Source organism: Ceratotherium simum, chromosome 4 (genome assembly GCF_057802395.1).
Source record: "Ceratotherium simum simum isolate JZ-2026a chromosome 4, ASM5780239v1, whole genome shotgun sequence".
NCBI lineage: Eukaryota > Metazoa > Chordata > Mammalia > Perissodactyla > Rhinocerotidae > Ceratotherium > Ceratotherium simum.
Window position 1 is genome coordinate 4,703,623 of NC_141903.1, and position 17,753 is coordinate 4,721,375.

The 17,753-nt window shown below is 37.5% G+C and overlaps 1 protein-coding gene across 3 annotated transcripts in view; it reads right to left on the reverse strand.

The window, feature by feature from the left end:
• SIMC1 (SUMO interacting motifs containing 1) overlaps positions 1–17,753 on the reverse strand; it is an 84,159-nt gene that overhangs the window by 16,188 nt on the left and 50,218 nt on the right. For all 3 annotated transcript variants that reach the window (XM_087429387.1, XM_087429389.1, XM_087429388.1), the window contains exons 5-7: positions 12,187–12,341; positions 6,531–6,683; positions 4,561–4,689 (exon numbers count right to left, since the gene is read on the reverse strand). In XM_087429387.1, coding sequence (XP_087285513.1) covers positions 4,561–4,689; positions 6,531–6,683; positions 12,187–12,341 — 437 coding nt within the window. The remainder of the gene's footprint in view (positions 1–4,560; positions 4,690–6,530; positions 6,684–12,186; positions 12,342–17,753) is intronic.

Sequence of the window (17,753 nt, forward strand, 5' to 3'; positions counted from 1 at the left end):
CAGAGGAAGATGGGCACAGATGTTAGCTCAGGGCCAATCTTCCTCAGCAAAAAGGGGAAGATTGGCAGTGGATGTTAGCTTATAGCCAATCTTCCTCACCAGAAAAACAAAGAAACAAACAAAATAATGTTTTGCTTTTTCATTGCATTATATCAAAAGGCATATCATGCCAGTTTGTCCTATTGTTGGTGTTAACATTGATCACTTGAATAAAGTAGTGTCTCCTTATTTGTAAAGTTATTGTTTTTCTCTTTATATAATGAATATCTCATGGGAATATACTTTGAGATTATGCAAATATCTTGGTACTTCACAAACTTTCACCATTTTAGTATCCATTCAGAGCTGAATTAACTTTATGATGGTTGCCAAATGGCATTGTTTTCCCAATTAATCATTTCTTCTTACATTTATTAGTTGGCTTTTGACTGTAAGGAAGAGGGTCCTTTCTATTCCTTCCTTCTCTCCTTCCTATCAGTATTAGAATCACAGATTCTTATTTCATTCAAGTTTATAGTCTATTACTGTCAATATCTATTTTGATGCTCAAATTATCCCAGATTTGGTCAGTAGAAGCTCTTTAAGCTGGCTCTTGTGTCTTTCGACACGTTCTGAACATTTCCTTACTTACTGGCACAAGATGTTCCAGATTCATCTTGTACTTATCTTATACTTTTCCCTGCCTCAGCCCTGGAATCAGCCATTTCTTCAAGGAACTCTGGTTCCTTTTAGAGTAAACTGGTATTTAGAAACAAAGATCTGAGTACGAGGTGTGCTCATTGCTACTAAGGTGTAATTGTTTCTGTGCTCTCTCAGTGGGCAGAGGTAGGAAAGAGATGTATGAACACACACACACACATATAATATATAAAACACCCTCACATGTCTACATCTATTCCTATGTCTGCCTATATTTATTAAAAACTGCAAGTTCATATTGATGCCTCCAATTCTAATCCAGCACCAGAGTTCCTTCTATCCTTTCCACTTTTCATGTGTAACTCTTTTCTCTGACAGTGAGAAGTTTGGCTCTCATTATCAACAATACATTTATTTGTTTAATCCTATAATATACATAAGATAGTTTTTGAATTGTTAACTCATACATCTGCAAAAAAAAATCTACTAACTAGTTAGAGTTCAGTATTTACAGTTCATTTTGACTTTAGTCTGAGAGTAGTTAGTCCAAACACTGTGTTGTAAGTTACTTGGACAGATTAGTGGTTGCCAAGGGTTGGGGAGATGGATGGTTGTGGCCATAAAAGGGCAGCACAAGGGATCCTTGTGGTGATGGAACACTTCTGCATATCTTGATTGTGCTGGTGGTTACATGAATCTACACATGTGATAACATCGCATAGAACTACACACAAATGAGTGCATGTAAAACGGGTGAAATCTGTATATGTTCTATGGATTGTACCAATGTCAATTTCCTGTTTGTGATACTGTACTATAGTTATGCAAGATGTAATCACTGGGAAAAACAGGGCAAAATGTACATCGGACCTCTCTATTAGTTTTTGCAAATTCCTGTGAATCTATAATTATTTAAAAATAAAAAGTGAAAAAAAGTTACTTAGGCTTGTTCTCCCACACCCTTTTTCCCCCTACCCCAGTTATGTTACTCATTTAAAACACAGTTAATTTGTGGCTGTTTGTATTCCACATTAGGCTCTCCCCTGTCGACTGATTTTTCAACTTCCTTGTTGATTTATTTTTCTTTTTTGAGTATGTAAAACATTAATATGACTCTAAAAGTCTAAAAGTTATTCCTATACGAAGAAGTATATACTCAGGGAAGTATTACACCATCACCACTACCGCCATTACCACCCCAACCCAGCATCTTTTCTCCTTTCCAGCCCATTGCCATCCAGCCTCCATATGTAAGCAATTTGATTAGTCTGCGGTTTATCTTAACTTTGTTTCTTTTTTCACAAATGATCATAATCATGTATATTTTGCAATTTCTCCTTTCTTACAAAACAATATGTATATTTACTATGCATACTCTTTTGTATCTTGCTTTTTTACTTAATATATTTTGGAAATCAGTTCATAGAAATTTTGCTCCTTTTTTTAATTTTAATTTTTTTACAGCTGCATAATACTTCCTTGTGTAGATGTACCATAGATATTCAACCACTGTCCTATGAGGGGCATTGGGTTGTTTCTAATATTTTGCAATTATGAACATGGTGTAGCGAATATCCTTGTGCATATGTATTTTCATATTGTTGGAAGTATATCCTCAGGGTAAATTCCTAGAAGTGAGATTGCTGGGTCAAGAGGTAAACGTACATTTAATTTTGTGAGATATTGCAAAATTCCTCTTCATAAGACTTGTACCATCTTGCATTTCCACCAGCAATGTATGAGTACCTGCTTTCTCAAAGCCTCACTAATGGAGTGTATTATTATACTTTAAAATTTTTACTATTCAGATAGGTGAAAAATGGTATCTCAGCATAGTTTCAATTTACATTCTTTAAATAGGAGTGAGGTTGAACATTATAAGAAAATAAAATTACAGGTTAATATTTCTTGTAAACATAGATGCAAAAGCCCTTAACAAAATATTAGCAAATTGAATCTATCAATATACAAAACGAATAACATATCACAACCAAGTAGGGTTTTTTATTCAGGAATGCAAGGTTGGTTTAACATTAGGAAATTAATCAATGTAATTCATCACATCAAGAAAATAAAGGAGAAAAATTATGATTACCTCAATAGATGCAGAAACTATATTTCACAAATTTCAATATCTATTCTTCATAAAAACACTCAATAAACTAGAAATAGAAGGAAGTTTCCTCAATCTAACAAAGGGCACCTATGAAACATCTACAGCTAACATTACATTTAATGGTTAAGGACTGAATGTTTCCCTCCTAAGATCAGGAATAAGGCAAGGATGTCTGCCCTTATCACTTCTCCAACATTCTACTGGAGGTACTAGTTTATGCAATAAGGCAAGAATACAGCAAGAGGCATACAAATTGGAAATGAAGATGTTAACCTGTTTTTATTCGCAGACAATATGATTGTGTATGTAGAAAATCCTCAGGAAACCACAAAAATATTCCTACTGGAATAAGTGAATTTAGTAAGGTTGCAGGATTTCTATATACTATCAATGAGCCATTGGAAAATGATGGGTCTTACAGGTTACACATTTGTCAAAATTCATGGAATGATACTTACATGAATTAGTTTATATAATTTAATTGTATGTAAATTATACCTCAACTTTAAAAAATTAAAACAAACCAAAGTAAAGGCCATATAAGGAATCTTCTAGTATAATTTGGGTGGTTGCCAATTTGAGAGAGTTTTAAAGTAGGGCCAGCTTTTATTTAAATTATTTTTATCTATGTTAAGTCTAAATTTGTTTATAGTCACCCATTCATCAGATTTCCCATCTCTCAAACGAATGAACAGTATGGCAGTTGAACCCAAATTAAATACTCCTGACAAAGTGACAGAGCAAGCATGGCATTTATGTACGCTTCCTTCTGTCTGACCACCATAACATGTTGCCTCCTTTGAACAATGAACTTGGGATTAAGAAGTCCTGGATTTACTGGATTCTGAATCTGATTAGATGTGTAACCTTGGGCAAGTTATTTCACTACTTTGAGTATTTTTCTCATTTGTTAAATAGGAATAATGTTATAAAGTTGCATGAAAATATGAGCTAATTAATGTGACAATGACTGGCACATTGTAGGGACCTGATAAATGTTTGTCTTAATCTTAGCAGGGCATTTTAATTAAATCTTTATTACAATACTATTTGGTATGACATTGTATTTAATAGAGGAACCAGAGCTGTACAAGTACAGTCTTGGCTGCCAACTGGGAGCTTAGGGGATGGGGATGAGAAGCAGACACGGAGCTGACGCAGTTAATTTCCCCAGGGTACAATGGCTCTCTCACAGTTATTTCCTGTACCAGCAACTGTTCATGAATTCATATTTATTCATTTATTTCTCTTCCTCTGGATTCTAAAATTACTGGTTCAAAGAAGGAATCATTGGTCCTAGCCAAGAACTCTATTTCTTTATCTCCTCCTAATGGAATGCTTTACTAATTCATGCTTAGAGAAACTGAATTCCTTATTCTTACTATCTGAGCTCATTCTACAGATCCAACCTTATTCATTCTTGGGTCACCTCTTCTTCCTCTAATACTGGACGTGCCTATTTCATTTATCCATCAAGCCTTTAGTAAATACTTATACCAGGTTCTACGGTTGAGGGTCAGGCAAGAAGGTAGTGCTCAACAGCTGAGCCTTGAAGGATGAGTAAAGTTGTTAGCCAAACAGATGAAGTAGGAAAATTTAGGCCCCATTTAAGGTATCCTGCCTCTTCCCAAGAAATTATGCCTTAGTTGCAAATAATAACAATTAGTTGAGAAGCTCTTCCTTTCAAAGGTTAAAGAGACAGGAATTATCCCTCTACTTCTTTTTCCCCCAATATAACTACTGTTTGCAATTTTCTTTTGAAATTATGTTCCCGGGACAAAAACAAAAACAAAACTAAGACTCACCTTTGACTTCTCTCAGGAATGTCCAACACAAACCCAAACATCATCTCAGCAATTTTATTGGAGCTGCAGGTGGGGGTCTTGTCTACCTCTACAGCTATGGACAGCATCCTCTGCAGCTGGCACACAATCCTGAGTCCAGAACAAAGAACACAAGTGAGCAGGAGGCTCTGACACGGAGTCACCCTGCTGGCTGGGAGGAGGTCCCCATCAGTGTACTAAAGGATCTTGTAAAGCACACACTAGGTCAGGGAGAACTACTCAAGCCATCAGCATGCTTTTATTTAGCCGTTTCACCTACCTGAATCCCTTTTGCCAGATCATACTATCTGAACCTCAGAACCTGGGGTTGAGCTGCTTTTAAATTCAAAAATAGAAACATACAATCTTAAGGATCTAGAGAACTTTAAGGATCATCTAACCTATAACTTCTCTATTTTACAGATGAGGAAATAGGTCCAGAATGACTAAGAACTATTTGAATTTCTTTGATAGGAGAAAATACATATTTAACATATAGTTCTCTCCTGTTACTGGTTCCTATACAATAATCTTTTACCACGTTCAGTCTCAACTTCAACTGGTAGAACATGACCCTCTCTCCCATCAGACCTAACTGCGGAGGAGAGCCAGGCTGACGTGGCAGAAGGACTCTGGGTGACCCTTCAAAAAGGTGAGCCTGGCTTGAAGTCAACCTTTTCTAACATGCATTATTTGTGATGGAAGCAAGGGCTCTGGTTCTCAGGAAATCTGCAGTAAGTGACACAATAGGTGGACCAGGGGCTTTGGCATCAGATTCTGGCTCGGCAATGAGAAGCTGTTCAACTTTTGACAAATTACTAAACTGCTCTGAGTCCAAGTCTTCTCATCTCTAAAAAGGGGTGAATAAAACCACCCATTTCATTAATTTGGAGTGCTGTGTAAGATATATGGCAGATAGGCACTCATTAATGGTCAATGGTAGTCCCTATTATTGTTAAGATCATGATAAATGGACTTTTAGAGGGCCCTCTTTTTATTTCTACTAATATTTACTTATAATAAATACATCATTACTATTATTATTACATGAGAGTAGCTTCCATTGAAGGAACAGCATCTGCCTCTCTCTTGGGTCTGTATATTGGGGTTTTTGGATAACCCTACTTTAGGGCCTCCTCCAATCTGCCCAAGCAAATGCTCCATTGTTCCAAATACTCTCTCTTTAGATACAAGATTGTTTCCTAAATTAGTTAAAACCTATAGGCCCTATAGGAAAATCAGGTTGGTGCAACTAGATTGTAACATAGCATTGTGAATTTAGGCAAAATGCTGTATTTGAAATGTCAAGTGTGACTGGTTTCTAACAATATGATTGACATGGAATAGTATGTTACTTGTGTAAGGGTAGTTCCAGCCCCTAAAATCCTGGCATCTCTCAAAAAATGCCAAGACCACTGTCAACCCCGTAAAAGAAATGCCAGGGATCTCTCTCCAGTGTGGTCTGAGGTAATGGGACCTGCCCCAGTCTGAGCCATTGCTTGGAATCTACAGGTTGAACTGCTATTCTTCTGCCAGGTCTGGAGGAGAGAGATGCTGGTCCTTTAGGACTAGAGGCTGCTGGGACACCCACTACCCATGACTCGTTCTCTTCTGTCAGTGGACAGCTGAAGTGATGAGTAGCTGTAACCCTGTATTGTCTCTTAGAATCCAGGAAAGGGAGGGCAGTGTCCTTTAGCTTTTGTTTCACTTCAGCTTTACGAATTTGTGTTCATTTAGTGAAGTCCTATTTATCTAGAGGGGAAAGTATCTGCTTTTATTTTACCTTTGGAATTAGAAATTTAGCCTTTAGTCAAACTAAGAGTCTTTAGTAAGATCATTCTACGTTACAACAGCTTGTTAATTTTGGGGAAACTGCTCTTAGGGAGTGGTGCTGTTCTCTAAAACAGTAAATCCCAGTAGCCCAGGAAAGATAACTTCTGCCTCCCCCTTACAGCTGATTGGTGTTCTTCGTCAGGGTAGGCTGGGGAGAAGGGTGGCTACTGCTGCCCCTCAAGATTCCTGTTATTGAAGAGGTTTGATTCCCATTTGGGGGCTGAGTTAATCCGTCTTCAGTTACTGCTTTGACCAACCACTTGATAACATCCCTGCAATGGAAAAAAGATAAGAAAAAACAAGTTTAAACTTCTGCCTTATTGTATGGTGCTCAGAACTGCAGCCTTAACCTGGGCTGCTAGACCCCCAGATTTCCCCAAAGGCAACAAAGAGGGCCCTTAGGCAGTTTTCAATATTTAAACAACTCTAATGGAAACCTCACATTTAGTTGCAGTAAGGTTACAAAAGCTAACTAAAATATCAACATTTTTCTTTGAGTTATAATTATTGAAAGGTACCTCTGAGGTCAAAAAGCACTATCTGTGGCTTCCAACATTTTTCTTTGAGTTATAATTATTGAAAGGTACCTCTGAGGTCAAAAAGCACTATCTGTGGCTTCCTGACCAGAACATTCCTTGACCAGGTAGAAAGTAGGACTGGATGACCACAGATGTCCTTGCTGGTTTTCTAATATTAGATGTCATCTATTAATGCTAATAACCAAGGTTTAGAGTATGTACAGTGGAGTCATACTGTATACATGCTCTAAAAGTTAGAAAGGTAAAAATATCTCATATTGTCAAAATTACTTTTGACGATCACTTAGGTAACCCAGGTAAAAATGGTGGATTGAATACATACATCTAATTTTGTCCCCTCCTAAAATTCCACTAATACTACAGTAAATAATTTTTTAAAAAAATCCACAAGGAAGGAGAGAAAAAAAGGGGAGACAACAACAATGAAATTTTGGAAGCTGGAAGAAAAATGAAGTATATTCACAAAATAAAATATTACATAGTAATGAAAATGGATAAGTTACAGTGATAGGTAACAATATGGACAAATCTTAGTACTCTATAATATTAAATGAAAAATAAAAGTCCCAATAGATTACATATAGCATGATGCCCTCTTATATACAGCTAACAGGAACTAAAATAAAAATATATACTTTATAGGAACCCACATAGATGCAATAAAACTATATAAAAGGGAAAGGAAACGATGAATGTTCAGGATGCCGTTTACTTTGGGTGCAGGAAGACACAAAAGTGGATGGAGGATGGATGTGTGGTTAGATGTAGGTAATTGTCAAGGTCCCAGACTTTGATTTGGAGGGTAGGTTAAGAGACGCTGATTACAAAATCAAAAGTAACCAATTAACAAGTAAATAAGGCAAGTGTATCATGTTTTAAGCACGACGTTTAATCTAAGTATGACTTTGGCAAAGGGATAAATTTTAACTGACTTAGAAGAATTGAGAAAGCTGAATCCTAAGCCAGCAGTCAAGAAGAGCAATCCTATTTACCAAAAAAGAAAAAGAAATGAATCTTCAATAAGATCTGCAAATGGCAGTACACGGTTTCTCTGAAGTGAGGGTGAAAGGGAGTAAGTTAAAATAAGTATGATGGCTTGTAAGCTGTTTAAGAAAATTTTAGACCCCTAGATTGTCTTCCCCAACCCTGCAGACTACAGGTAAACTTTGTAGCGAGGTAAAGCAGAGGGTCTTTGGACTGGGATATCAGGTGCTGGGAGGCAAAGGCATCAAAGCAAAAACAGGGGCCCTCAGTGAACATATGCAGGCTGAAGGCAGAGACCCTTGACATCTCCCCACACCTGTCTTCCAAAAACCTGGCATCCAGTCTTTGTTCTTCATGTAGGAGATTGGAAGTCTTCTCTGGAAAACCCATCCAGCCCAAGAGGAAAGACCTAAAGACATTGACAAGGTATTTTCCAAGAAATGGGCAGTCACTTCCACCTACAGGGAAGTTCAGAAATGACAAGTCCTCCCAGGTACTCAGAGCTGCCATCAGCTTTTTTTTTAATAATTTTATTTATTTATTTTTTTTTTCCCCCAAAGCCCAGTAGATAGTTGTATGTCATAGCTGCACATCCTTCTAGTTGCTGCATGTGGGACGCAGCCTCAGCACGGCCGGAGAAGCAGTGCGTCGGTGCGCACCTGGGATCCGAACCCGGGCCGCCAGCAGCGGAGTGTGCGCACTTAACCGCTAAGCCACAGGGCCAGCCCTGCCATCAGCTTTTGAGTCTCTAACCCTTAAGCAAGGATAGACTACCAAGGTTTACCAGACACCTATGGAAATATTCTAACATGAGAGATAAAGACCAAAATAGCCAAAACCAACCTTCCTCTCCTCCCAAAAAAGCAACTTGGAAAAAACATTATGCAGAGAATAAACAAAAACAAAAGCTTTCATTAGTATCATCAAAGGTATGAGAAGACATGGATCCATGAAAAAAGAAAACAAGAACAGAATGCTATTTATTAATTTTAAAAAGGAACATTTAGACAAAAAAGTAAAAGAGATCTTGGAAATTAAAAACATCATAACAGAAATGAAAACTCTGTTTTCCAGGAATGAAGGATATGTCTCTAGATTGAAATGGCCCACTGAATGCCCAGCACAATGGATGAATATAGACCTACAACAAGCATACTGGGCAAAAAAGAGGATTCTATAAACTCCCAAAGAAAAAACCAGGGCACATACAAAGAATCAGTAATCAAAGTAGCTTATAACTTCTTAACAATTCTGGAAGCTAGAAGACAATGGAACATTTCCTTCAACGTTCTGTAGTAAAGTTATTTCTAACTTAAATATCTATACTCAGTTATCAACCAATGTGTGGGAAGATAAAGATATTTTCAGAAATAGAAGATCTCAAAAATTTTACTACCTATACACCTTTCTAAGAAGACACTGGAGACTGATCCATCAAAATGAGAGAGTAAACCAAGAAAGAGAAGATGTAGGACAAACAAACAGAAGAGATCCAACATTGAAAACAGGTGAAGGGAATTCTCACATTTATGATATAGACTGGGATAACCAATCCAGATTGAAGGAGGTCAAATGTTCCACCACAGATCTTCAAGAGGAGGAAACTGACAAGACTACCCAGTACGAACAAACATCTTGAGGGGAGACTACATCAAATAGCAGAGAATTTGGGGTTGACTTCTGATATGCACAAAGAATACAAGGAAACTAAAAATTAGGCAATTCTTAACTCTAAGGAAAACAAAACGGTATGAGTGAAAGGAAAAGTAATTATAGTTTACCACTTGGCTCAACTCTGACTAGCGTATATAGTCAAAGTTATTTGTTGTTAGTGCTGTTGAGTCAATTCTGACTCCTAGTGACCCTATGGACAGCAGAGCAGAACCCTGCCGGGTCTTTTTGTGCCATCCTCTCACCCTCCTGTGCTATATCAGATAATGTTCTGGTGCTATTCATAGGGTTTTCATGGCCAATTTTTTTGAAGGTGGGTGGCCAGGTCCTTCTTCCTAGTCAGTCTGGAAGATCTACTGAAACCTGTCCACCATGGGTGACTCTGCTGGTATTTGAAATACTGGTGGCATAGCTTTCAGCATCACAGCAACACACAGCTGCCACAGTATGACAACTGACAGACAGTGGTGTGGTTCCCTGACCAGAGAGGAACCCAGGCCTTGGCGGTGCGAGTGCCAAATGTTAACCACCAGACCACCAGGACTTGGCTAGTCATAGTAATAGAAACACTGAATACTGATCTAAACAAAATTATGATATAACTATATATATATATTTTTTTGTATGAGGAAGATCAGCCCCGAGCTAACATCCAATGCCAATCCTCCTCTTTTTTTTTTTTTTTTTTTTGCTGAGGAAGACCGGCCCTGGGCTAACATCTGTGCCCATCTTCCTCTACTTTATGTGGGACACCACCACAGCATGGCTTGACAAGCAGTGTGTTGGTGCGCGCCCAGGATCCGAACCGGCGAACCCTGGACCGTGAAACAGAGCGTGCGCACTTAACTGCTGCGCCACCAGGCCGGCCCTTGATATAACTATATTAAATGGTATGGAGGCTGGGAAATGTGTGTGTGTGAGGGAGGAGGTGGGGAGGAAAAAGAACTAACTCCTCATCTTGCATGTGGGATGTCAAAAATATTAGCTAATAATGAAAAAGTCAGGAATTAGCAACACAAGCATGCTATTTAGCCATACAGAGGCAAATATCCAAAGAATCACTTAAATAAGAGTTGAAAGTAGTTACGCCTGTGGGAAAGGGAAATCCGGGTGAGGGGACCTGGGGACTAGTGTATTTCTTAGATGTTGTAGAACTAGTCTACTCTTTGTATGCAAAGTTAAAAAGGAAAAGAAAATCCCTTAAGAAGACGTCATATTACCATCTCTCTTTCTTTCTAAAAACTTATCTTTGAGGTATAATTTATATACAATAAATTGTACACAGGTTTTTGTTTGATGAGTTTTGATAAATATATGCATACATTTGTGTGTATGCATCAATCTAATATCCATCTTTTACTGAATCAAAGACAGCTGGTTTTCCCTCCATCTGAAACAGATGATATTTTTCATTGATAAAGTACAAAATGGAGGACGTAGTTTGCATTTAGAGGCCACCAATGCCTACCTTTCAACCCAAGAATCACACTCTGTACAGTGAGAGGCTCACCCATGAGACGTGGAAATGAAAGTGACTGACTTGACATTGGACTGAGCGGGTTCATGTCTCCCATCTCCCATTCAATCCAGTGCCTATGTTTACAAAGCAAAATGGTCGGTAGAGTTGCTCTATTTATTTTTTAATTTAAAACCCAACTATGCTATTCTGTGCTCTTTGTAGATTATCTACTTACTGATTTCCTTCCCCTATACTGATTAACATTTAAACTTTACATAAAATGCCACATCTAGGGCAGTGGATATGGGCATGCAAACTAAAGAGGAAAAAGCTGCCTGATGCTTAAAGCATAATAAAACTTCCTTCTTTTTTTTTAAATTAGGGGAGTTATGATAGTCAATATCCAATATTGGCCTGTAAAAACTATTCTTAACAAATATGCAAGAACATATAGGAATGTAAATATGAGTGGAAGAATTTCAATGATGCTCTGAAAAAAGATATGCTGGTATGCTAGCCTGTGAAAACCACTTCTAAAAAAGGCAAGCATTGTAGTTCCAGGAGGAAAATTCCAGCCTGAGATGCCCAACCTAGAAATCACATTTTTCCCCCTTGGCATAGGATATGGTAGTTCCCCACTCTGACACTTCTAGAAGTTCTGGCCGTGATTCAACAGAAAAAGAACACATGCTTGCTACCAGATTGTACCTACTGTCAGCCACATGACCTATTATCATAATATGTATTACTTTTCAGAAAGTGGTAGCGACAAATGAGATTTATCTCAAGTTACTCAGGGGGATGGAAATACATCTAGGTTTATAAAAGCTGTGAAAAGTTTTACACAGTTAAGGTTTCCCCCTGGATCTCATGAGGTTGTCTGGACAATACTGAAATAGATTAAAGGAAGTCTGAGGGTCTTGAGAGAAAAACCACACAAGCTATGGTGCCGACACATAGTTAGTACAGAGGGGATTTAGGATTGTCTCTAGTCTAATACCTATTCCTGTTACACTGTCTGGTGACTAGAAAATCGCATCCACCCGATGTTCTCCGGCCTTGAGTAGCTGCCTACCTACAGCCCCGACCTCTTGTCATCCCAGGGCTCCGGCGGCTGGTTACCTGACATTGTGGGGCTGCTTATCACAGGACAGCACAGTGCTTGCAATGGATTGCTGCAGGTGCTGTCGTTGCTTCCTCAGGGTCTGCTGGAAGTCATCTTCCAGCGTCTGGACCACATAACGCAGAAAAAGGACTCGCCCAGGCAGATTTTGCCCCTGGGAGAGAAAAAATGAGAAGTAAGTATTTCCTCTTCATCTCCTGGATGATAGTGAGCATTGGGCTCTCATAAATACTAAGTCCAAGGGAAAGTCACGAGTCAACAAGTGTGCCTGTACCTAAAAGAGAGGCTCCTCGGAGAGAGAAGGCAGTCTAGGTCATTACAAAAGAGGGCAAACTGGGCAATCCTAGAGCCTGGAGGCTCAGAATTGTAGACTTTCTGATTTTAAGAGACAGCCATAGGAAGTCAGTCTCTCTCACTGAACCTGACTATTAGTCTCAGGATAAACCCAAAACTGTGGATATCAGATCAGAGAGATAGAAATTGGTTCGTAAATGACTCTGCTGAGCTGCTAGATCAAGCAACCATGATGACCACCCCACTGCGTGAACTTCCAGCAACGTGAGCTGATGCATATCCTCATTGTTTAGCAAGTCTGAATGGGGTTTTCTTTTACAGGTGAAATGATCTTACTGATTAAAGTGCAAACTGACACAGGTAAAGAGCATGGGCTACGGTGGCACACAGACCATATTTATTTATCTTTGTTTGTTTAGTTTGTTTAGTTTAAAACTAAACCCAGCTCCATCCCTTACTTAACTTACCCCTTCTGAGTCTCGCGTCCTTGTGATCTACGTGGGGATAACTCTAACCCTACCAAAGCCAGTGTAAGGACCTGTCACTCAGCAGGCAGGCATGCACAGTTTGTTGGTTTCCCTTTACTGGGAGACAAATGCTGGGATCCAGGCCCAGGAGCTCAGGCTTTGAAACTTAAAGAATGAAAGGTGCCAAACCATTTCTGGATTCTGTGGGAACTTTCAAACACCAGAGGGTAGGCATACCCTCTGGGAACATAAAACTCCTGGACCAGGGTATGGTTTAGTCAGCAGGAAAAAGAATGACAATTCTAAGCACGTACCATTTCCTTCTTTCTTGTTTGGGAGGATGTGGGGATGGGATATCTTTTTCTTCCGAATGTGTATATTTTTTCTCTAATCCTTATTAATTGATAAAAATGATTTTTAAAAATCAAGTACTTGTGCTAGATTTATGATGAAAGAAAGCCTCCACTGGTACCACTCTCCACTACCACATGTCCCCTCCAGTACCCTAGAGGGAATAATTTTTAACTTTTTCTTCTGAAGGTCACCCTAAACATCTCTAAAAAAAAATGCTCTTTTCACTCTTTCTTGATTTATCAACTTTAGATATTACCTATTGGTTTATGCTATGCTAGATGAGGATTTAACTCATTTATGCCACTTTTCCACTTCTCCTCTTCCCAAAATAACTGTATCTCAATTTATGTTCCATCATCTAGAGAGAGTATCTCTTGATTCCTCACTTTGTAAGAAAGGATGTTATAACAGCCCTACTCTTCTCAGAGATGCTATCCCTTTGCATCTCCCAACCTTTATCTTCCATACTTTTCCATTTTCTATTGTCAAGGCTAATAAAATTGTCTTTTATGCTTTGTATATAAATTGATTCTAAACATTATAACTAAATAGTGTTTACGAACATGAGGACTACGTTAAAATTATTTACTATACTGGAAATCCATGTAGTATACTAAGAAAATCATTCCTTTCTTCTGAAGATTTTCATTTTCTTACAGTTTCTTTTTTAAAGATTTTCTTAAAGTTTCTCCCACCATTGCCTGCCATTATCACTTTACTTCTTTCAACTCCTCAAGAATGGTGTCGAATCTTGAGAATACCCTTCTTTCCCAAATTGCTTTTTTTTTGTATTTTTAAAAACAGCTTTATTGAGAAACCATAAAATTCACCCATTTTAAATATATAATTCAATATATCATACATTTATCAAGTTAGGCAACTCATCACCATAACCAATTTTTAGAACACCTTCATCACTGAAATAAGATCCCTCACGCCTGTTTATAGTTAATTCCCATTCCCACACCCTGCTCCAGGCAACCACTCATCTACTTTCTGGCTCCACCGATTTGCCTTTCTGGACATTTCATATACATAGAAGTATACGGCATGTGATCTTATATGTGTGGTTTCCTTTTACTTAGCTTAATGTTTTTTGAGGTTCATCCATGTCATAGCACATATCAATAGCTCATTACTTTTTATTACTGAATAAGTATTCCCATGTATGGATATAGCACAATTTGTTTATCCATTCAACAGCTGATGGACATTTGGCTTGTTTCCATTTTTTGGCTATGATGAATAATGCTGCTATTAACATTCACATGCAAGTCTTTGGTAGACATATGTTTTCTTTCCTTGGGTTGATATCTGGAAGTGAAATAGCTGGTCATATGATAAGTTTGTTTAATTTTTTAAAGAAACTGCCAAACTGTTTTCCAAAGTGGCCTTACCATTTACATTCCCATCAGCAATGTATGAAAATTTCCTGTATCTCCACATTCTTGCCAACATTTGTTATTGTCTTTTTTTCTTTTTCAAAAAAATTTTAATTGTGGTAAAAACCCTATAACATAAAATTTACCATCCTAACTATCTTTTAAGTGTACAGTTCAGTAGTGTTAAGTATATTCACATTGTTGTGCAACAGATCCTCAGAACTTTTCCATCTTGCAAAACTGAAACTCTATGAACACTGAACATTAACTCCCCATTTCTCCCTCTCCCTTGTCCCTGGTAACCAACATTCTATTTGATGTTTCTATGAATCTGATTATTATAGATACCTCATATAAGTCAAATTATACAGTATTTGTCTTTTTGTGACTGGTTTATTTCCCTTAGTATAATGTCCTCATTATGCTACCATCCATGTTGTAGCATATGAGAGGATTTCCTCCCTAGTCAAAGGAGAATTAATATTCAATTCTATAAATATATACAATTTTGTTTAGCCAGTCATCTGCTGATAGACACTTGGGTTGCTTCCACCTCTTGGCTATTGTGAATAATACTGCTATGAACATGGGTGTGCAAATATCTCTTCAAGACCCCGCTTTTAATTCTTTTGCATGTATACCCAGAAGTGGGATTGATGGATCATATAATAACTCTATTTTTAATTTTCTGAGGAACCACCATACAGTTTTCAATAGTGATTGCACCATTTTACAATCCTACCCACAGTGGACAAGGGTTGTAATTTCTCCACATCCTTGCCACTACTTATTTTCTGTTTAAAAATTAATTTTTTTATAGTAGCCATCCTGATGGGTGTGAGGTGATATCTCATTGTGTTTTCTCTAATGATTAGTGATGTTGAGGAACTTTTCATATGCTTCTTGATCATTTGTATATCATCTTTGGAGAAAAGTCTATTCAAGTCCTCCGCCCTTTAAAAAATCAGGTTATTTTTGTTGTTGTTGAGTCGTAGGAGTTCTTTACATACTCTGGATATTAACTCCTTATCAGATATATGATTTAAAAATATTTTCCCCCATTCCATAGATTGCCTTTTCATTCCTGATTGTGTCCTTTGATGCACATAAGTTTTTAACTTTGATGTAGTCCCAATTGTCTATTTTTGCCTGTGCCTTTGGTGTCATATCAGAGAAATCAATGCCAAATCCAATGTCACAAAGCTTTCCCCCTAGGTTTTCTCCTAAAAGTTTAATATTTTTGGGTCTTATATTTAGATCTTTGATCTATTTTGAGTTAATTTTTGTTATGGTTTTTGCTAAGGGTCCAACTTCATTCTTTTGCATGTGAATATCCAGTTTTCCCAACACCACTTATTAAAGAGACTATCCTTTCCCCATTGAATAGTTTTAGCACCCTTGATAAACATCACTTGACCATATTCACAAAGTTTTATTTCTGGGTTCTCCATTCTATTCCATATGTCTATATGTCTGTCTTTACGAGAGTACCACATTGTTTGATTACTATAGCTTTGTAATACGTTCTAAAATCAAGAAGTATGAGTACTCCAACTTTGTTCTTCTTTTTCAAAATTGTTTTGGCCATTCAGGGTCTTTGAGATTCCATATGACTTTTAGGATGGGTTTTTCTATTTCTCCAAAAAATGCTGTTAGGATTTTGATAGGCATTGCATTGAATCTGTGGATTGCTTTGGGTAGTATTGACTTCTTAACAATATTAAGTCTTCCAATCCATGAACATGACATGTCTTACCATTTATTTATGTCTTCTTTATTTTCTTTCAGCAGTTTTGTAGTTTTCAGTGTAAAAGTTGTTCACCTCTTTGGTTAGGTTTACTCCTAAGTATTTTATTCTTTTTGATGCTGTTGTTAATGAAACTATTTTCTTAATTTCCTTTTCAGATTGTTCACTGTTAGTATACAGAAACACAACTAACTTTTACATGTTGATTTTGTATCCTGCAACTTTGCTGGATTTGTTTACCAGTTCTAACAGTTTTTCTATGTGGAATCTTGAGGGTTTTCTACATGTAAGATCACGTCATCTGCAAACAGAGATAATTTTGCTTCTTTCTAATTTGGATGTCTTTTATTTCCTTTCCTTGCCTAACTGCTCTGGCTAATAGAAGAGATGAAAGCAGGCATCCTTGCCTTGTTTCTCATCTTAGAAGAAAAGCTTTCAGTATTTCACCATTGAATATGATATTTGCTGTGGGTTTTTCATATATGACTTTTATGAGATAATTTCCTTCTGTTCCTAGTTTGTTGAGAGTTTTTATCATGAAAGGGTGTTGAATCTTGTCAAATGCATTTTCTGCATAAACTGGGATGATCATGTGGCTTTGTCCTTCATTCTGTTAATGTGGTGTATTGCACTGGTTGATTTTTTGTATGGTGAACCATCCTTGTATGCCTGGATAAATCCAACTTGGTCATGGTGTATAATCCTTATGATATGCTCTGAATTTGGTTTGCTAGTATTTTGCCAAGGATTTTTGCATGAATGATCATAGGGGATATCGGTCTGTAGTTTTCCTGTAGTGTCTTTTTATGGCTTTGATATCAGGGTGAAGCTGCCTTCATAGAATGAAGATACTCTGCGTGATATCTAGCTTTTTAAATATATTGAGACTTAATTTGTGGCCTAACTTATGGTGTATCCTGAAATATGTCCCATGCGCACTGAGAAGAATGTGTATACTGTTGTTGTTGGGTGTTCTGTATATAACTGTTAGACCTGGTTGGTTTACTGTGTTGTTTAAGTTCTCTCTTTCCTAACTTAGCTTCCGTTTGGTTGTTCTAGCCATTATTGAGAGTGGGGTACTGAAGTTTCCAACTGTTAATATAGAACTGTCTATTTTTCCCTTCAATTCTGTCAGTTTTTCCTTCATATTTTGATGGTCTGTCATTAGGTGCATAAATGTTTATAACTGTTATACCTTTTAGCTGTACTGAACCTTTTATTAATATGTATAATGTCCTCCTTTGTCTCTTGTAACATTTTCTGATTTAAAGTCTACTTTGTCTTATATTAGTACACCCACCTGTACTCTGTGGGTTACTATT